This window comes from Anastrepha ludens, chromosome X, assembly GCF_028408465.1.
Source record: "Anastrepha ludens isolate Willacy chromosome X, idAnaLude1.1, whole genome shotgun sequence".
Classification (NCBI taxonomy): domain Eukaryota; kingdom Metazoa; phylum Arthropoda; class Insecta; order Diptera; family Tephritidae; genus Anastrepha; species Anastrepha ludens.
The window spans coordinates 62,230,254-62,252,569 of NC_071503.1; the positions used below are offsets into that span (position 1 = coordinate 62,230,254).

General features: G+C 34.0%; 2 protein-coding genes across 2 annotated transcripts; one reads left to right on the forward strand and one right to left on the reverse strand.

Moving 5' to 3' along the window:
- Positions 1–1,593: 1,593 nt before the first annotated feature.
- On the forward strand, positions 1,594–2,892 carry LOC128870135 (jerky protein homolog-like). The gene has a single exon (XM_054112739.1). It carries the CDS (start codon positions 1,594–1,596, stop codon positions 2,890–2,892), a length of 1,299 nt encoding a protein of 432 aa, XP_053968714.1.
- A 12,359-nt stretch (positions 2,893–15,251) lies between these two features.
- LOC128870136 (uncharacterized) lies at positions 15,252–17,015 on the reverse strand. Its single transcript, XM_054112741.1, has one exon. The coding sequence runs from the start codon at positions 17,013–17,015 to the stop codon at positions 15,252–15,254; it is 1,764 nt and encodes a 587-aa protein (XP_053968716.1).
- Positions 17,016–22,316: the final 5,301 nt, after the last annotated feature.

The following is a 22,316-nucleotide window of genomic DNA, read 5'->3' on the forward strand; positions in this document are numbered from 1 at the left end:
TGTTCATTAAGCGTGCCATGTAAGCGTTCAATGTCAGAATTACCTGTCTTAAGGTAAGGCGTGGTTACGTGTGGCTCAATATTTTCTTCACTTAAAAATAATTTAACGGCGCTATGTAGTATACAACGCTCGTTATCGAAGATGAGTTTATTCATTTTCCCTAAAAATAAAATTCGTTCTTTTAAAGCTGCTAGAATCGCAATCCAATTTCTATCATTTAATTTATGAAGCGTTGCATATTTCGAGAATTTGTCTATTTGTGGTTAAATACATTTTATTTCTGCAAATATTTATGTGAACTATGTCATTAAAGTGTGTTGGGGTTTCTGTAATTTGATAAGGAAGTTTTAGGGGGTTTCTATCGTGCTTGGCTATAGCGCAAATCGAACAATTGTTAATGTAGAGTGTTATCATTTTATAAAGCTTCGGGTAAAAATATTTATTCTTCAGCCCTAAAAATACTTCCTGTATACCTCTGTGATTGTTGCGAATATGCTCATTTTCAATAATAGTCAATATATCGTTTTTGTCGGTCATTTCAATTAGCTTAATGTTTGATCGATATAAAGTCAAAGAATTATTATTAAAGTTTCTAAGATAGATATTCTGAAATTCGACAAAAAAGTCATCATCTTCGCAATAAATACACATTACAGTAGAATTCCGATTATCCGGATTCCAATTATCCGGACATTCGATTATCCGGATTTTTTTTCGTCAAAAAAAAAAAAAAATTTTTTTTATAATTTTTTTATGTTTTAACATTTTTTAAAGTTAAATTATTATGTAGTTTTAATTTTGTGATTGTAATATTTTTAATAAATTAAGTAATTTACCAAAAAACAAAAGGGCTTCGGAGATAAATTTTAATTGTCACTTGCACCAATGTTATAAAATAAATTACATATTTCTAAAAATATTTTTTCATTTAATAATAAATACATAATATTGATGAAAAGTAAACTTGAATTTCTAGACTATAATTTATTATTAATATTTTTTATATTATCTAAATTTTGAATGTGTAGAATGTGTAGAAACTATAGCATTTGCAAGTGCGTTTTTCGTCGAGTTTAAGAACGTTATCCCCTCCTCTGTAGATTTCACTTGACCGAGACGCATGCGGATACCGCGTTCTTCGGCGTGTACAAACATGTATGCAAACAGCGGTTAAATTTTCGTCGCGTTTTCAAATCTTTATATATTTTTTATGTCTAAGTGATTTGTTTTAGTGTTTCGCGTACAGTTTTTGCGTAAAATGTCTTCTAAAAGAAAACGTGTTGTGCTTTCAATCACAGATAAAGTGAAAATAATTGAACAATTAAACAAAGGAGTGTCTAATAAATTTTTGGCTGAAACTTATAATGTAGGAACATCGACTATTTCGGATTTAAAGAAAAACAGTTCTGCAATTTTAAAATTTGCTTCTAATTTGCAATTTGAGGATGGAAGTCCATCTAGAAAAAATATGAAAACTGCTGAAAATAAAGAACTTGAACAGGCAATGTTTAAATGGTTTTTACAGCAGCGTTCAATTGGAAATCCTCTTTCTGGACCTATTCTTTGTGAAAAACCAAAATTTTTGCTGAGAAGATGGATAATTTGTCCGAATTTAAAGCGAGTGACGGTTGGCTGCGTAATTTTAAGGCTCGGCACGGCATTCGAGAGCTCGATTTGTGTGGAGAAAAGCTTTCTGCCGATAATACTGCAGCAGAAAAGTTTATTGAGGAATTTAAAACGAAAATTGAAAATTACGATCCTGAATTTGTTTTTAATGCGGATGAAACAGGCCTCAATTGGAAGGCACTACCTCGTAAAACTTTAGCTTCAAAGAGAGAAACAAGTGCTCCTGGTCACAAAGTTAGCAAAGATCGCGTGACAGTTCTTACTTGTGCCAATTCAACAGGCAATCATCGGCTTCCATTACTCTTAATTGGCAAATCCAAAAACCCAAGAGCTTTTAAAAACGTTAAAAAGCTTCCAGTTGTTTATAAAAACCAAAATAAAGCATGGATGACTTCTGCATTGTTTACGGAATGGTTTGATGACGTTTTTATTCCAGATGTTAAAAAGTATCAAAAGAAAATAAATAAAAAGGGGAATGTATTGCTTTTGCTGGACAATGCACCTACTCATCCTTCAGAAAGTTTACTTGAGAGAGAAAATGGTCGTTTCAAAGCTCTTTTTCTGCCACCTAATGTGACCAGTTTGCTGCAACCTATGGATCAAGGCATCATTGAATGCATGAAACGACTTTACAAAAAACAACTGCTTCGTAAGCTACTGTTAGCCGATGAAAATGAAGAAGGTACTCTAATATATCATAAAAACATTAACATAAAAGATTGCTGCTACATGGTAGCTGATGCATGGACTTCCGTAAAGGCGATAACTTTGAAGAGGGCTTGGAATAAAATAAATGGAATTTCAACACAACAGCAAATACAGGAAGAAAAAGAAAATGCAGAATTGAAGAACAACGAGGAAAGTGATAAAGATACTGATTCAATGTCTACGGAAAACCTGCAGAATATGATTACAAAAGTTCCAGGCTGTTCCGAGTGCAATGTAGAGGATATCGAAGATTGGTTACATTCTGATTCAATAGATCCTGGGTTCCAATTATTGAGTGACGATGAAATTATTCAGAGTACAAAAGAAGAATCATACCCAGTGGACACAGAAGATGACAATGATTCTACATTTGAATTAGAAGCTGGACCTTCTGCAAGTGAGGCGTTTGCTTGTTTTCAGACTGCCTTAAATTGGATGGAACGACAATCTGAATGCGACCATGTAGACCTTCTTGTCGTCAAGCGCTTGAAAGATCTAGCTGCTAAAAAGCGAGTTTCTTCATTAAAACAGCGTACATTGACAGAAATGTTTAAATAAAATTATTTTCTTTAATATCTAAAGTTAATTGAAGTAAAGTGAGTAAGTTCTTTTATTCCATTAAGCTATGATTAAGTAAAGCGAGTTTGTTCATTAATACACTTACATTGACAGAAATGTTTAAATAAAATTATTTGCTTTAATATCTAAAGTTAAATGAAGTAAAGTGAGTAAGTTCTTTTATTCTATTAAGTTATGATTAAGTAAAGCGAGTTTGTTCATTAATACACTTACATTGACAGAAATGTTTAAATAAAATTATTTTCTTTAATATCTAAAGTTAAATGAAGTAAAGTGAGTAAGTTCTTTTATTCTATTAAGTTATGATTAAGTAAAGCGAGTTTGTTCATTAATACACTTACATTGACAAAAATGTTAAAATAAAATTATTTTTTCAATAAAGTTACATATTTAATCTTACTTGCATCATTGCTTAATAAGTAAAGTGATTTTAATGTTCTTATTAATGCTTTATTTCCCTATATATATAGCTTTTTTGGTCAAATCCGATTATCCGGATTTCCGATTATCCGGATCCAGTCTGGTCCCAATTGATCCGGATAATTGGAATTCTACTGTATTCCTTTATCTATTAATATATCTTCCATGATTTTCCTAAGACCTGTATCCGAGGTAATTTTTACGTGATTTTGATCCTTTTTGTTTACGATTTTTAGTACACATTTCTCTTTTTTCCTATAACCTACGTATAATTGATTTTTGTAATAGTTTACTGGTTTTTCAGTAATAAATATGTAATTCAGATTATCTTCAAATGCGCTGTGTATTGTTGCAGCTGTTGACATAATGTCAACTTGATCGTCACTGTTTCCATTAAATTGATTCGCTACACCTAATTGGCTATTAAAAGCATTTATATTTTCCAAATTCCAGCAACTGTATTATCTTCGCCTTTAATATGTGATATATCAAAGTCGTACTCATTAAGAAAGATTTTCCACCTTTGTAGCTTCATGTTTGGTTCCTTAATATTGTGTAGCCAAACTAAAGGTCGGTGGTCAGTCTGAATTAGAAATTTGCGACCGTACAAATATGTACGAAAATGTTTCACGGACCATACAACAGCAAGAGCTTCTTTTTCTATGGTTGAATAGCGAATTTCATGGTCAGACAACGTTCGCGAAGCGTAACAAATTGGGTGGCCTTGTTGGCTTAAAACTGACCCAATTGCGAATTGTGAAGCATCCTTTGTAAGGATGAACTTTTTGTTAAAATCTGGTGGTTGTAACACTGGCTCACTAGTAATAAGTTTTTTTAGTGTTTCGAACGAATTAAGAAATTCTTGGCTCTTAAAATCTAATAAAGCATTTTGCTTTAAAAGTCGAACCATAGGGTATGCGACTTTTGCATAGTCTCGCATAAATTTGCGATAATAACCGGTGATGCCTAAAAATCCTTTGATTTCCTTTATGTTTGAAGGTGGTTGCATTCTATGAATTGCCTCAATTTTTGAGGGATCAGGCTTTATACCTTCACCTGTTACAAGGTGTCCTAAAAATTTTGTGGTCAATGCAGCGAAATGGCATTTATTTATGTGTACCTTTAAATTTGATTCTCGTAAAGTGTTAAATATTTTTTTAATGGAATCAATGTGTTCCTGAAAACTAGTGGAAAATATTATCAAGGTATACAACGCAAATTTTGTTGATATGATCTCTTAATACATGATTAATAAAACGTTGGAATGTTGCAGGGGCTGTCTTTAGGCCAAATGGCATACGATTAAATTCGTAATGGCCACTTGCAGTTGAAAAAGCTGTCTTAGCCCTATCCTCGGGGTGTACCTCAATCTGGTGGAATCCCTTAGCGAGATCTATTGTGGTAAAGTAACAACATTTACCCAACTTATCATATATGTCTTTCATATTTGGAAGTGGGAATTTATCGTCTACTGTTTGCTCATTTAATTTTCTGTAGTCGATTACAATTCTCCATTTTTGTTTACCGCCGTTGTCTGTTTTTTTTGGTACAACCCATAGTGGGGAATTGTAAGGACTACAACTCGGAGATATTATATTTTGCGCTAGCATTTCCTGTATTTGCCTGTCTACTTCTGCCCGATGTATCACAGGATATCTATACAGTTTGCTATAAATAGGGGTGTCAGTTTTTGTTAAGATACGATGACGAATTTCACTACTGAAAGGTAAGTTTTCACCATCTTTATAAAAAATATCACTAAACTTATTTACAACAGTCTTTAAAACTTGTTGGTCCTTTGAATTTAAGTGCGTAGGAAACATATTAGATACCGAGTCTTCGGTGATTTCTACTTCTTCATTGACAAATATTTGCAAATTTTCATTTTTCAGATAATTATCTACAGTAATTTCCTCTTCTTCACAAAAATAAATTGGTAAAGTTGCATCTTTTGTTACTAATACCCTGTTTTCATAGTCGATTTTACATTTAAAATTAAGCAAAATATTGTTACCTATTAGACCATCAAAATACTTATGAAAATTAAATTCTAGAAAACTAATATTAAAATTGTTTTTATTAAATTCTTTGAACAATGGAAAGCTATACTGTACGTCTGTGGTAACAGGTCGATTTATTACTTTTAAGGTGAAATAACGTGATTTTACTCTCCACTTGGGATTGCAAATATTTGGATTTATAATGCTAAATTCGGCACCAGTATCTATTATAAACCTAAGTTTTCTTACGTTTGTTTTAATTGTTATATATGGTAATTTTCTGGGCCCTGTAATTGAAAATTTTGTTCGTTTTCGTTGACTCCTATTTCCATGGGTTCTACATTGTTATACCTTCACTCTCTCTTTTACAAAGACTCTTCTTAACTTAAAGCTTAACTAATATTTAACATTTAATGAGAATGGGAGAAAGTAAAACTAGCAATGAATGTAGGAATGTATGTTGTGTGTATGTTGAGTGCGTGAGTAAGCGTGTGGGTGTAGAGTGTGAGAAAGTATGTTGTTGGTTTACATAAGAGTTAGCATAAGTAATTAAATATAAGAGTAAGATTAAGTTAGAATTAAGAGTAGGTATAATATAGGAATAGGGTGATCATGTAACTAAGTATAGTAATATGTAACATTGTAATATAACTCCTCCACCATTAAGTTATTTGCCTCCACGCAAATAAGTACCTAATAAATTTACAAAAATAGAGTTATTTTGAAGTGCATATTTGTTTTTGTTTACGCACGTAATTTCTGTCTTTTTTTTCTTATTTTTATTTTTATTTTTTTTCTTTAGGTAAATAAATGCATGATCAATTTGAACTATCATTGGTAAACCTGTATTTTCTTTTCCATTGACTCTTATAATATTTAGTTTTTCGGTTATTGGAAGTATTGACAACATAATTGCCTTGACGATCATGACTTTTAAGTTTCTTATATTTCGGCTGAGCTTTCTCTATTTGCCTATTGACGACTATGTTTTCCACCTGCTCCCCTTCACAGTTTATATCCACATTTAATTTATTAATTTTTTGTATTTTACGCTTTTGATATTCGTTACTCAAATTTTCTATTTCTTCTTTACTAAAATTTTTAATTATAAAATCAATTGGTCTTTTTTCGTTCTTGAGTGTATAGTTCTATTATAAGTTTCAAAAATTTTGAATAATTTTTCTTCTAAGGTTAATGTTGTATTACTTGTATCTGCTTTTAATATTCGTAGATGCTCATTGAGTGTGCCATGTAACCTCTCAATGTCTGAGTTTCCGGTTTTAAGATATGGTGTCGTTGTGTGCGTATCAATCTTCTGTTCTTTTAAAAACAATTTAACTGCGCTATGAAGTATGCAACGATCGTTGTCAAATACAAGTTTATTCATTTTGCCTAAAAATAAAATTCGCTATTTTAAAGCTGCTAAAATTGATATCCAATTTCGATCATTCAATTTGTGAAATGTCGCATACTTAGAAAATTTATCTATTGTGGTTAAATAAAATGAATTTCTGCAGGGAAACCATATGTCAATATGAACTATATCGTTAAAGTGTGATGGACTTTCAGAAATTTGGTATAGAATTTTGATAGGATTTCTGTCATGTTTAGCAATATTACATATAGAGCAATTATTTATAAAAATCGTTATTATTTTATATAGTTTAGGGTAAAAGTATTAATTTTTTAGTTCTGAATATACTTCCTGTATTCCCCTATGGTTATTTCGAATATGTTCGTTTTCCATTATTGTTAATATGTCATTTTTATCCGTAACTTCTATTAGTTTAATATTAGAACGATAAATAATAAGGTTTCTACTATGAAAAAAATTAGTATAAACATTCTGAAATTTCAAAAAGGAGTTCGTCATCATCCCAAAAAATACTCATTATTCCTTTTTCAATTAAAATATTTTGCATAATGTTCCTTAAGCAAGTTTTGTCAGTAGCTTCAACAAAAGTTTGATGTTTGTTATTTACTATTTTGATGCGAAAATCTTCTTTCTGTCCGTAACTTAAATAAATTTGATTTTTGTAATAGTTGATAAGTTTTTCCGTAATTTTTATGTAATTTAAACTGTCTTCAAGTGCGCTGTGTATTGTAGCTCCAGTCGAACTAATTTCCATTTGTTCTTCATTGCATTCATTATTATAAGTATTTAGCTGATTATTTAGAACATTTGCATTTTCAAAATTATTACCATCTTCACTAACATATCTACTCAAAAAATCAGCAACAGTATTATCTTTTCCCTTGATGTGAACTATATCAAAATCGTATTCATTTAACATTATTTTCCACCTTTCCAATTTCATATTTGGTTCTTTTATATTATGCAACCAAACTAAGGGCTTGTGATCAGTTTGAATCTGAAATTTACGACCATATAAATAAGTACGAAAATGCTTTATAGACCATACAACTGCTAAAGCCTCCTTTTCGATAGTTGAATATCTGACAGTGTACGTGATGCAAAAGAAATTGGATGACCGTTTTGACTTAATACCGAGCCTAATGCATATTGCGATGCATCAGTCGTAAGTACAAATTTCTTACTAAAATCAGGTGGTTGTAAAACTGGTTCACTTGTAATAAGTTTTTTCAATATTTCAAATGAACTTAAAAACTCTTTACTTTTGAAATCTAGTATCGCGTTTTGTTTTAAAAGTTTAACCATCGGATATGCTACTTTCGCATAATCTCGCATGAACTTCCGGTAATATCCCGTGATACCTAAAAATTGCTTAATTTCTTTAATGCTCTTTGGCGCTTGCATTGTACTTATTGCTTCAATTTTTGACGGGTCAGGCTTAATGCCATCACCTGTCACAACGTGTCCTAAAAATTTTGTAGTTAGATGTGCAAAACGACATTTGTCAAATTGGATTTTTAAATTTGCATCTCGCAAAGTGCTTAAAATTTTTCTTATAGATTCAATATGCTCTTGAAAACTAACAGAAAATATTAGTATGTCGTCTAAGTAGACGACACAGATTTTATTAATATATTCTCTTAAAATGTGATTAATTAATCTTTGAAACGTAGCTGGTGCCGTCTTAAGGCCAAACGGCATACGATTAAATTCGTAATGGCCGCTTGCGGTCGAAAATGCTGTCTTAGCTCTATCGTCTGGATGCACCTGAATTTGGTGAAATCCCTTGGCAAGATCTAAGGTACTAAAATAACTACATTTTCCCAACTTGTCAAATATGTCTTCCATATTTGGAAGTGGGAACTTATCGTCAACTGTCTGCTCGTTCAGTTTACGATAGTCAATTACTATTCTCCATTTTTGTTCACCACTGTTATCACTTTTCTTGGGTACTACCCATAATGGAGAATTGTAAGGACTATGACTTGGAGAAATAATATTTTGTTTAAGCATACTCTGTATTTGTTTGTTAACTTCTTCTCGATGTATTACTGGATATCTGTAAAGTTTGGTATAAATTGGAATATCGGACTTAGTGATTATCCTATGATGAATCTCGCTAGTGAATGGTAAGTTGTCTCCATCTTTATTAAATATGTCTTGAAATTGACGTAAAATATTTTTTTAAACTTTTTCATCTTTTGAATTCAGGTTTTTCGAAAAAAGGCTATCTAATGTTGCATCTCTGTTTTCTTTTTCGCTGGTAAGTATTTGTATGTATTCATTTTGCAGGTAATCTGTGACAGTCAGTTCTTCTTCTTCACTAAAATAAATTGGTAAGTGTGCATTGTCTGTTATCAATAGCCTGTTCTCACAATCAATTTTTGAATTAAGATTTAGCAGAAAGCTATTACCTACAATGCCATCAAAATAGTCATGAAACTTAAACTCTAAAAAATTTACATATGCGTTGGTTTCTTTAAATTCTTTAAATAGTGGAATTCTATATTGCACATCTGTTGAAATGTTTCTGTTAACAACTTTCAATGTTATGGTTGGCGACGTTATTCTCCATTTTGGATTACAGACTTTGGGGTTTATTATACTAAACTCTGCTCCTGTGTCTATAATAAATCTGAATTTTCTCACGGGAGAGTCCACCGTTATATAGGGTAATTTTCTCTCCCTACTAATGGAAAATTTTCTCCGTTCTCATTCACTCCTACTTCCATGGGTTCTACATTGTTATACCTTCTGTTATTGAAAAGTCTTTCATTACTGTTATTTTGATTAAGAAAACTACCAGAGCTTCGATTTGTTCTATTTGTTTGGTTACTGTTGTTGCTATTAAAACTTGGTTGTCGGTGATTGTTATTAATGCTATTGTTGTTGTACTGTTGTCTCCGCTGTTGACTAAACGCATCGTTTGCTCTATTACCAGAGAATGTTAATGCAATGAGAAGGAGCAAATGTTAAATCAGCTTTTTTCGAGTTCTAATTTGTAGATTCATAATAAGGTAGTTTCAAATTCAACTTTCCTCAAGAGTGGGGAATTGCAGATATTTGCCACGCGAGTGACGCGAGTGGAGGGTTTCTATATTTACTTACCACGCTAGGACAGCAATTCAGATTTTTTCTTCGTTTACCAAACTACTGAGGAAGTTCATAAGATTATTCGGCACACTACTAAGGAAATCGACTTATTTCATGCCCACAGCGAAGCGAATAAATTTGCGATTAAGAAGGCCGCGCGGCAATTAATTTGTGGTGCAGAAGCTAAAGTCGGCGGAATTATTCGTTTTGTTTTTTGGCACGTATTTAATTCAGGTTCAAGTCCTGAAGTCATGTTTTTTTTTTCTTGCACATTTTTTTTTACAGTTCAAACCAGGAAAGTTTGGTAAAATTTTTGAGTTTATTTTAATTAAAATTTCTTTAAAATACTGTTTTTTTTGTATTTCATAAATGGAAATTTCTTTTCGGTATAAAATAGTTCATACTGGATATGACCTGATTTTTATATAAATCAATCAAAACAGAAAATATGTACATATGTCTTTAATCTCTTTCATCAAATCCAAATTATATTGATGGGAAAATATCATTCTAATATCCGTCCAGAAAGCCAAACGCGCATACACACATACATATGCATATAATTACGCATACAAACTTTCAACTAACGCAGAATATGTGCATATAAAACTGCGAATCGAATAAATGAGTGATTTAGAAAAGTTCATTAGTAATTATAGTTTAGCGCAATCGTGAAAAACGTGTTGTGTATGCAGTACATAGTCCCATATTTGGCTCAGGTTCAAGTCCTGTACCCACTTTTCTTTGTTCGATATTTTTATTTAGTTTTTTATATTTGGTTTAATTAGAATTGATTTAAAATAGTGTATTCAGGTTTTTCTAATACCTGTTATTTAGAAATTTATTTTCTATATAACATTATTCATACTTCTTTTGAATTGATTTATATGTAAAACAGCCATAAAGGCAATCATATGAATATGCATTCCTATATCTAATCTCTTTAGTCAAATCTGAACTACTTACACACACATATTGATGAGAAAATATTCTAATATCCATGGATGCATCCAGAAAGCCAAACGCGCATGCACGTATATGTATATAAATATATATAAATATATACAAACCTTCAACGAACGCAAAATGTATGCATATAAAAAACAACAACTGCGACCGTCTTCTTGTCCGTCAGTGAAAAGATGGGGTATGTATACCCTATGAGCAAAAAGAACCGGGAAGGTGATGTTGACTGTTTCCTTCGATTGCCAAGGCATAGTCCACCATGAGTACCTTCCATCGGGCCAGACAGTCAATGATGAATATTATTTATCCGTTTTGAAGCCTTTGAGAGATGCTGTATGTTGCAAACGGCCGGAAATGTGAGCAAACAATTCTTAGATTTTGCGAGATGATAACGTGAGAGAATACGACGAAGGAGCTGAAGGCCATGTCGGCCTGCCGGGGGTGTTTGGAGGACTGGGTTAAACGTTGACACATGTGTGTTGCTTCAGACGGGTAATATTTTGAAGGAGATAATATAAATTTGCCTTAAATTTAACTCTGTTATGTTTTATTTAAACATTCCCGGTACTTTTTGATCATAGGGCCATGTCGGCCTGCCGGGGGTGTTTGGAGGACTGGGTTAAACGTTGACACATGTTTGTTGCTTCAGACGGGTCATATTTTGAAGGAGATAATATAAATTTGCCTTAAATTTAACTCTGTTATGTTTTATTTAAACATTCCCGGTACTTTTTGATCATAGGGTACATATATGCGGCTTTGCGAACAGAAATGTGTGATTCGCTGGATTTGTTCAAGGAATCTAAGTCGCATTAACTCGAGACTGTAGAACAGTTAGAAGACATATTTACATACATATAAGGGTGCATACATACATACGGAGCCGCGGCCACTCGACATGACAAAAATTCAAGATTTATCAAATATTGGCAAATAATTCCACGCGAAATATTCCAATATTGACTATTTTCGAATGGTCGCGAAAATTGGCATATGGGCGGCTCGTTTTATGAATGAAATTGAAATATGAGCTCTAACTTATGAATGAACTTTTTGTTTTTGTTCTAAATTGTTCAGCGCCGTCGCTGATAGAATCATGGCCGCTGCGACTGCGTCTACGAATGTATTTTGTTTTTGTAGTCGCTAGGCTTAGATCTTAGCTTTGGGCGACATGCGCATGTGAGATATGTGTTTTTGTTGTGTTCTAGAACATTTTAGAATGTGGCCATCGCGTTGCGCTTGCTGTTGCATTTGCGTCTATCAAAGTATTGTCTTTTTGTAAGTACAATATTAGGAATATCGACTGGTGAAAGACAAAAGTACACGGAATCAAGAAGGGAGCGCTGTGCTCGCGCATATATGTATGCTTGAATGTATGAACGTGCATGCATGTAGTAACATATGAATACAATTATTTTGTAGGAAGTTTAGAAGGCAAGTAGGTATATATGTATGTATGTATATATGCTAGGACATAAAGTGAGTATATATACATACATAGAGCAGAATTGTTTTTGCACTTGTTAGGAAGAAACTCGTTCACTAGTGCGTATGTGGATTTGATTTCTTGTAAGAATGTGATGTGCTATGACATGTGTACATACATAAGTCAAGGTTATTTGGGCATACTTGCATATGTTATATGATGTTCTTGCGCTTGTACATTATTGTTTTTCATATACAAATGTACATACATACATATGTATGTAAATGCTGTCGAATACATAAACTATAAATTGACATAAAATATAAAATAAGTGTTGATTTATCATAAACCGTTATTTTTTTCTGAATGCAAATACCTCCTATTGACATGTGCATACATATTATGCACCTATGTATATTATCATATACCATCATTTATTTACATATGAAAGGAAATGGCCTTTCGAATTTTCTTTATTTCATAAACGTTTTATTCAGCTCTTCGACATTTAAAAACTAAAATATTTTCAGTGACAATTTCAAAAAATTAAATCTTCTCCGGCCTTAAAGGAATGGCCTACTGAGTTTTCTTACACTCGGCCTCTCCTGACATACTGGTGCGACCCCGCTCAGGTTCCGTAGATTCTCCTGTAGTCTCATCTTCGTCTGTTTCGATATCGTCGCATGGTGGTAGGTTACACCACAATTTCAGCTTATCAGATGCGTACACCGATGAATAATGTCTCTACTTCCTGTGTGAACCTGGCAAGTCCTCAACCACATACCGATCATTACCAAGAGATGCCGTGATTATGAATGGTCCTTTGTAATGTGGCTCTAATTTTCGTGAATGCCCGGTACTCATTGGTTCATTGTCGACGAGCACCAAATCATCTACATTGTATATTGTTGGTTTATTGTGCTGATTGTCATATTTGAGTTTGGCTTTTTGTCTTGCCTCGTTGATTTTGACTGCTGCCGTACGTCGGACCTCTTCCAAATCAGTATCATTAACTGCACAGTGTTCGTCTTGTATTGCTAATAATATTTTGTTTTGTAGGACATCTCGGGGGGCGTAACCCAACAGTAACTCTTGAGGTGCCTTAGTAGTAGTTTTGTTTTTCATTGAGTTTATTGCCCACTGTATTTCTCGTAACCTTTCGTCCCAACATCTATCTTCGGTGGTAATTGGCAACAGCATTGACAAAATTGTTCTGTTTGCTCGTTCTGCGTGTCCGTTTGCTCTGGGAGTACGCACAGCATTCTTGATGTGTTTTATACAGTTGTCGTTGCAATATTTCGTGAATTCTTTCGAAGTGAAAGCGGTACCTCTGTCTGTCACAATTCGTGCTGGCATACCGACGTAACTACTAACTTCGTTTATTATTTCTAGTACAGGTTTGGTCTTGGTACTCTTGACCGCTCGTATGACTGTGAATTTTGTAAAGGCATCAACTAAGACCAGCAGATGCTCGTTTCTCTGTTTACTTTTAAGGAATGGACCTAAATGATCTAAGTGCACTGTCTTGAACGGAATTGGTTCTATATCGTCGAAATGGTATTCCCCTTCTCTTCGCCCTCCTCGATCTTTGTTATAGGCGCATTCTACACACGACTTGATGTACGATTTGACATAATTTCTCATCCTTGGAAACCATAAATAACTCAGTAGTCGCTGGATAGTTTTGTCAACACCTAAGTGACCTGCATTATTATGACAATCATACAGAACTTTTGATCGAAGTGCCTTTGGTACAACCCACAATTTCGCACCTTCATATTTCTTGTACAAACGACCATTCTCAAGTATATATTCATCTAACGTTTTAATATCTTTTGACTTCACTTTATCGACTATTTGCTTGACATCAACATCCTGTATCTGCATACTAAATAACCAGTCCTGCTCGTCTATACCTGTTTTCAAGACACACAAAGACGCTTCGTCCACTTCACGCGATGCTTCTACTGGGGACCTACGCAACGCGTCGACATGTTCCATCCGCTTACCGGAACGATGCTCTATTTTTATGTCGTACTCTTGCACTTTGAGCCACCAGCGCGCTATGCGCGGGATGAGCTCTTTCTTGTCCATTGCTGTTTTGATTGCATTGCAGTCGGTTATTACAGTAACCTCTTTCCCGTAGACATAATATTTAAAACGCTCTAATGTTTCCACTACTGCAAGAGTCTCCAACTCGTAACTATGATACTTTTTCTCATTTTCGCTCGTGGATCGACTAAAATATACTACCGGCTTCCAATCGTCTTCTTCAAGTTGCAATAACACGCCAGCTAATCCAATGGAACTTGCATCGGTATGGATCTCATGCTTGGCTTCAATTCTATATGACGTCATCACCGGCTTGGACACCAGCGCCAACCTCAGCTCATCGAAAGCCCTTTGCTGTTCTTCGCCCCATCGAAAATTTTGTTCTTTACAAAGTAAACGTCGCAGTGGCTCTGATGTAATGGCATACCCTGCCACAAACTTTCTAAAGTATCCACTCAACCCCAGAAATTGTCGTACTTCAGTTACATTCTTAGGTATTGAAAAATTTGTAATGGCTATTGTTTTTGCTGTACCTGGACTAATTCCGCTTGGAGTTAATGTATGGCCCAAGAATTCAATTGTTTATTTTGCAAACTCGCATTTCTTCAAATTCAAAGTCAAATTAAGTTCTCGTAATGCATCAAGTACACGCCTCAATTTGGCCAACATTTCATCGACAGTTGAACCCCCTATCATAATGTCATCCATGTAGTTCACCATATCTCCATTCTGTGTTCGTTCTTTTACCTTTGCCATCAAGCGTTGGAAGACTACTGGGGCATTCTTTAGCCCAAACGGCATTCGTTTAAATTGATACAACCCCTCTGTGGTTACGAAAGCAGTATATCTACGACTATCTGGATGTATCGGTATCTGATAATACCCACTATTCATATCTAATACTGTGAAATATTTATAACGTTCTGCTTCATGAAGCTGTTCTTCAATATGCGGCATTGGATAAATTTCTTTTCGGGTATGTTGATTCACCTTACGATGCGTAGATTCATAATCTCGATTCTCCATTTTTCTTTTTCACGAGTACAATTGGACTCGCATATTCAGATTCTGACGTTTCTATTATATCGTTAACTAATAACTCTCTAATCATCTGTTGAACCAACACTTTCTTCGGCTCTGGTATACGGTATGGGTTTTGTGCAATAGGTACATTAGTATCTAACTTAATTTTCATGGATAATGCATTTGTCTGTCCTATCTCACTGATATTATTTGCAAATATATCATTGTACTCGTTCAACAGTCTGAATAGCTTTCCCGTCTGCGCACTTTCAAATTCTCCACATATTATTTGATTTTCATTTATAACTTTGCGTTCAGATACCGTCGTTTCTCGATTTTGCGCGATCGGTAGATATTCGAATTTCAATTGTCCACTGTTTATGTGCGCGACAATATTCCGATTGAAAATCTCTTTTCCAAGCAATACATCTGACGTTAACAACTCGTCATATACTATATATAGTGTTACATTTACTTTTACACTGTCAATTTTTATTTCAGTTTTCATCAACTCACTTGCATACCGCGCACCTCCACATATGCCCTTTATTTTTAACATGCAAGGCTCTGTTTCAATTTCGAATTTATCAGCACATGATTTCCGTATCATGCTGCATTCACTTCCTGTGTCCACGAATGCTTTTATTGCTTGATTTTTAACATACACCAGTTTAATACAAAATTCCTCATCGCACTCGACTTTACGGTTTGTCATTGTAGCATTTCTCTTATTACGCTCCACAGCCTCAACCTTCGGGTCAACTTTTTGACCATCACCATACTGCGCTTTTCGTAGTGGCTTAGAACATCTGGTCGCTATATGACCTTCTTCAAAACAATTATAACACTTTCTCTTACTTTTTTTCTCAGCGCTACCTTTATTCCCGTCATTATTCGTGTTTCTATTTTTGTTTTGTTCAAACTTCAAACCTGGAGTACTATTACGATTTTTTTCATACTCGTCAAGCGTTTCGCGCAAGTGTCTCATCGAATCAAATCGCATTGGAGCAATTGCCGTTTGCAGTTCCCGATTTCGTAATCCGTTCCGCGTATATTTTATAATCGCAGATTCACTCAAATTATATCCCTGCCCAATGGCACTCATACGAAAACAATATTCCACGACTTTTTCATCAAATTTACGCACCGAACTGTTCATTTTGTAATGTATCTCTGCCTCGTTTGGCTTAGTACCGAATTCTTCTATTAACCTTTCCGCGAAAATTGTCCAATTCGAGTAACACTCTGGTGAAGCATCTAACCATAGTTTGGCAACACCTTTCAACTTGCTAAAAACTGCTAGCATTAAACTTCTTTCGTTCCACTGATAGGCACTATGCGCTTGATTAACACGTTCTACAAATTTTTCAACCGGCAAAGAAAGTTCGTTTGTTGGATCAAAGGTAGGTAAAGTTTCAGCAATCTCTTTCACCGAACACCTTGCACTCGAAGAATCTACCATTGATACCGGGGTAGTTGTAGTTTCTACACTCGCGGCCGTTTGTTCTACACTTGGTCGTTGCTCACGGCTTTGTTGTTGCAACAAAGTAGTGATGCCTTGCATCATTTCCCGCAACTCGTTAATTTGCTCTTGCATTGTACACCTTTCGTCCATATTTATTTCGTCACCGTTTTCAAAATCGCATAACCGCTGGACTAGTTCTGCCTTAGAACCAGTCGTAGGTTTTTCCCGTTCACGCAGCAGCGTTTTAAGTTGTTCCACTCTTAAATTCACTATTTTGGGCATTTTCCCCGCACAATATGTACATTCGTACACGCTTGCACCACTCGTTTTTTTGTATATCTGCTTGTTCCTTGCTCCCTTTCAACTCTCGCTTTCCACACATTAACACGCACGTATTAATCTGCTCATAGTTTTTTTCCACGACCGTCGCATGCATTTTATACACTACGCCATATATGCATCTTGCCAACGCGCATAACAAAGCACGAATTTATGCGCATTCATACAAAAAAAATAGGAGTCAGTATCCCGCTTCTGACCTGAAAGGAAATGGCCTTTCGAATTTTCTTTATTTCATAAACGTTTTATTCAGCTCTTCGACATTTAAAAACTAAAATATTTTCAGTGACAATTTCAAAAAATTAAATCTTCTCCGGCCTTAAAGGAATGGCCTACTGAGTTTTCTTACACATATAAAGTATACGTTCATTTATTTATTTTTTTATTTATTTAATTAATTAATAGTCTAAAAAATACAGTATTTCTTACAGACTATGAAAACAGAATAATGCTGAATAAATTAATCAAAGTAAAATTAAACTTATAATTAACTAGTTTCAATTGTAATAAGTGAAAGAAAAAGAATACATTTTTTATAATTTACAGAAGAAGATTAGATTAATACTAAGAATTTAGTTCAGCAATTCATTTAGAACCAATTTGAAGTGATTCTTTGTGGAACAGAAATCTAGGCCAGTATGATTTGAAAGCGAATTAAGATCACCCAGAGTTCTAGAAATCGGAGCATTGGAAGCATAATTAGTTCTTGCCATCCCTAACCAGAAAAAATCATGATTCCGTAAACTTCGCTGAGGAATATTGAAATTGATTTTCTCGAGTAGCGATGGGGAGTCAATAACCCCATTTATCAAATCGAAGAGGAAAGTAATGGAGAGAATAGTCCTTCTAATATCTAGTGATTTTAGATTTATAAGATCAGTGAAATTTAAAGAACGCAATGCATAACGCACAAAAGCTTTCTGGACACGTTCAAGCCTACTAATATGACAAGCATAATATGGTCTCCAAATAAAGACGGCATATTCCAACTTGGAACGCACCAGAGACGTATACAACAACTTTAGAGTATATGGATCAACAAAGTCTGAACTAAAACGTCGAATAAACGCAAGTACGGAATAAGACTTTGAAATAGTGTGATTTAAATGTTTTTGAAAAGAGAATTTAGAATCAAATACCACACCAAGATCAGTAATTTCACTTCGATGAGATAAGCTAGAACCACAAATGTGGTAGGAAGTGGGTATAAGAGAACAAGATTTAGAATAAGAAATATAAAAACACTTGCTTATATTTAAATCTAACTTATTTCTTTTACACCAAGAATCAACGTTATCTAGATCAGATTGAAGGTTTAAAGAGTCCACTGTACTTGCAATCCTCGAGTATATCTTTAAATCATCGGCATACAAGAGAAAATTTGCGTTATTAAAACAACTAGAAATGTCATTAATAAAAAGTATAAAAAGTAAGGGACCCAGTATACTTCCCTGAGGTACACCAGAGGACGCAATAAAAGAAATAGATGACACACCATCAACATTAACAACACATTTCCGAGAGGAGAGATAGGATTTAAACCATTTTAAAAGAGTGGAATGGAATCCTATAGCACTCAATTTGGAAATTAAAACCCTGTGATTAACCTTATCAAATGCTTTTGAAAAGTCTGTGTAAACAGCATCAACTTGAGTTTTTTTTTTAAACGATGATATACAATATTCAGAGAACACAGCAAGATTTGAAACAGTAGATCTACCTTTCATGAAGCCGTGTTGGTCTACTGAAATATAACGACTAACTACGAAATAGATTTTATCTTTCACTATTAATTCAAATAATTTTGAAACCGTGGATAATTTGGCAATTGGTCTATAATTAGCAATATTGTTTTTATTTCCACTTTTGAATACTGGATTAATGGTTGGTACTTTCCAGGCATCTATGACTTCTCCTCGATCGAGGGATTTGTTAAACATTAACAAAAGTGGATAGGCAATTGCAGAGCAGTTTTTAAGAAGATACGAAGGTAGCCCATCTACATCAGATTTTGTTGATGTTTTGAGTTGCCGAATTCCATCTTCGATATCAGAAAGCGTAAAAGTTAACGAGCCAATATTGATTGAGGAATTCATGCTCGAATGAAACTCATCAATTAAATCAAAGTCTACTTGAAAATTTGAACAAAAAAAATCTGCGAAAAGATTGGCTGCATCTGTAGAAGTATGTGCTTGAGTTTCGTTATAGAAGACAACCGAAGGAATACTTGAGCATGATTTCCTGGATCTAACATAACGCCTGAAGGAACTAGGATTTGATTTAATGTCCGATTCGAACTTGAGAATATAATTTCGCTTTAAGTCCCTATCCAAAGATTTAAGTTCTCTAGAGAAATGTAGATATTTATCTTTATCTGTGATGGAATGAGAAAACTTATGCTTTTTGAAATATTTATTTCTCAAATTTTTTAGTTTTCTCAGTTCCTTGGTATGCCACGGTACTCTATAACTAGTCCTATTTATCACTGGTATATTATTTTTACAGATATCATTTATATTATGCTTGAAAATATCATAACAATTGGCAACTTCAACCCCAGTAAATAAAGAATCCCAATCTATAATATCAACTGCTGAATTAATTATATTAAAATCAAAGTTTTTAAAACAAAAATTGGTAGTCACATTCTCAAAATAAAAATCATTAAACACATAGAATTCTATATGAAGGGCAAGTGGTACATGATGCAGACCAGGAGTAGACAGAGGGTCTACACATTCTAATAAAGAAAAATTTATATTGTCATTAGTGAAAATGAGATCGAGAATTCGAGAAAGACTATTAGAGAAATTATTTATCTGAACCAGTCCAAAACTTAAAAAATTATCAATAAAATAAATTTCAGATATACTACTAACATTGTTTGGACCTAATGCAGTACTATCATCTAAACTAGACCATTCAATATTACTCAGATTGAAGTCCCCAAGAACACAAAAGTTGCCGTTATTTGAGGTTAGAGCTAAAACATTATCCACATGTGCTTTATACAGTGTATCAATACTTGACGGAGGAATATATGACGCACAAATCAATATATTTGAAGCACCATGCACAGAGACACACAGCTGATCCAGGAGTGTATCATTGTTTTTCAGAGATACTAGTGATGAGCTATACTTCCGTTGAACAGCTATTAAAACCCCTCCTCCTCTGCAGAGACCAGTTTTCTCGACATCACGGTCTTTACGATAGACATGGTATAAATTTGGATCAAAAAACTCATTATCGAAAAAGTTCTCATTTAACCATGTCTCGATGAGAACAAAAATATCATAGTCCATGTGCGAACTAAACGCTAAAAGTTGATTAGATTTCGTTCTCAATCCAGAAACATTTTGAAAGTACATTTTTAAATTTTTTTGATGAAAAGGTCGGATTTTTACACTCTCTGGCCATATGTCCGCATTGAGCACCTTTTCAAAAGAGCATTCTGGTACCTCCAATTTAAAATTAATTTTTCTAAGTGTATTTAATTCTGTATCTTTTTTAACAAGTTTGTAGCATACCAAAGACTTAGTTTCAATTTCAGCATGCTTCGACACATATGTAAGTCAAAATATCAGTTTCTTTGACATTGGGCGAGAATGATGACAAGTGTAGCCATTTAAATATTGGGACCACTTGTAGCTCATTATTGTTATTGGAACACAATAGGCTTATTAAATTTCCTTCTACTACTTTTTGTTACCATTTCCCACTGGGATGTCTGTCGTATTGCGGGCACAGATTCAGTAGCAGCATTTAAAACAGAAGTCGCAGAGACCTGAGATGAAGCAGCAACAGAAGCAAAGGTAACTTTTGCAGGTGCAGTAATAGTAGCAGCAGCCGTCTTAGATGTAGTCTTAGCTTTCTTTTCCTTAGCGACGGCAGAACCATGCAAAGCAGATGTTTGCGACGCAGGCTTAGACGTAGCAGCAGAGTTCAGCGCATTGTTTTTATGGTCAGTAGGCGGACAACGAACAGAAAGAGGAGAGAGCAAGGAGCTCGCATGTTTTGAATTTCCACTACCGAGAACGCTAGCAGAGTTAGCAACAATGCTTTTGAGATTTTTTACCTCAGTTGTTAATGTAGAGAGAGCGACATCTTTTGCTTCAAGCTTAGAGTGCAATGAGCGAATTTCTGCAAGAAGATCATCTGATTTTTGCATTGTTTGTTTTTTTTCTTCACGCAGAGCATTTACAGCAGATAGTATGCGACTGTTTTCCGTTCTAAGCGCAGCTAGTTCTTTAACAACAACAAGCAATGTAATTTGTTGCTTATTATTGTGCACATTTGTATCATCATGATTTTTATTTTTTGTTTCGGCCGAAAGTACTGATAAAGTTTGACACCTAATGGAAGAGCGTCTATCAGCAGAGCAGGTCTTGCAGAGATACGGTTTATCAGATGAGAGCAAGAAATCCACATCTGCCTGTAGTAAACCAACACAATCAAGGTGAAAGAACTCTTGACATTCAGCACACTGCACTTTCAGTTGAGGACGATCAACTTTTTGTCCACATACACACGGCATATTTGTCTTGTTTTTTATTTAGTTTTTTAATTACACTAATTTGAATTCAGTTCAGACTATAATAAATATCGCTTAAAGTCACTGTCTTTTAATTTTTGATATTAACACTAAAATGCCATTTTATATTATGTCGAAAATAACTTTTGTATAGCAAAAATACAGAGCGATAAGAAAAACACGTCCGACATATACCGCATTTGAATTTTTTTTTTGTACATATGTGTGTAATGAAAAACTTCATGAATTACTTTCAGAACTTTATTAAAATTTATTCGCGTCGCGCGCATGCACAAAACCTTTTGTTCACAACGCAGGCGCAGAAATAAACGCTCTGCGTATTTATCTTCCCCACGTGACTCGCCATCAATTCTCGGTGGAAATTTTTTTTTTTTTCGTTTTTAATTTTTTTTTTTTAATGTAATCGTAAAAAAATTTGTAATAAATTTTATGTATCCGCTTATCATTTCAAAAGTAACAAAATGGTAAAAAAATAAGCAGTCGAAGAAATAAACGCACCGCCTATTTTTCCTCGCCACATGTTAGACTCGAGTTCAATTCCCGGCGCAAACTTTTTTTTATAAATTTTTTTTTTTAAATCGTTTTTTTTTTTAATGTAATTGAAAAAAAAATTATATAATAAATTTTACGTATTCGCTTATTATTTCAAAAATACGAAAATAGTAAACATTTAATTGGATTAATGTCGA

Excerpts from the sequence above, each read along its gene's own strand:
- LOC128870135 (XM_054112739.1), top strand. The coding sequence starts at position 1,594 with ATGGATAATTTGTCCGAATTTAAAGCGAGTGACGGTTGGCTGCGTAAT.
- LOC128870136 (XM_054112741.1), bottom strand. The coding sequence starts at position 17,015 with ATGCCCAAAATAGTGAATTTAAGAGTGGAACAACTTAAAACGCTGCTG.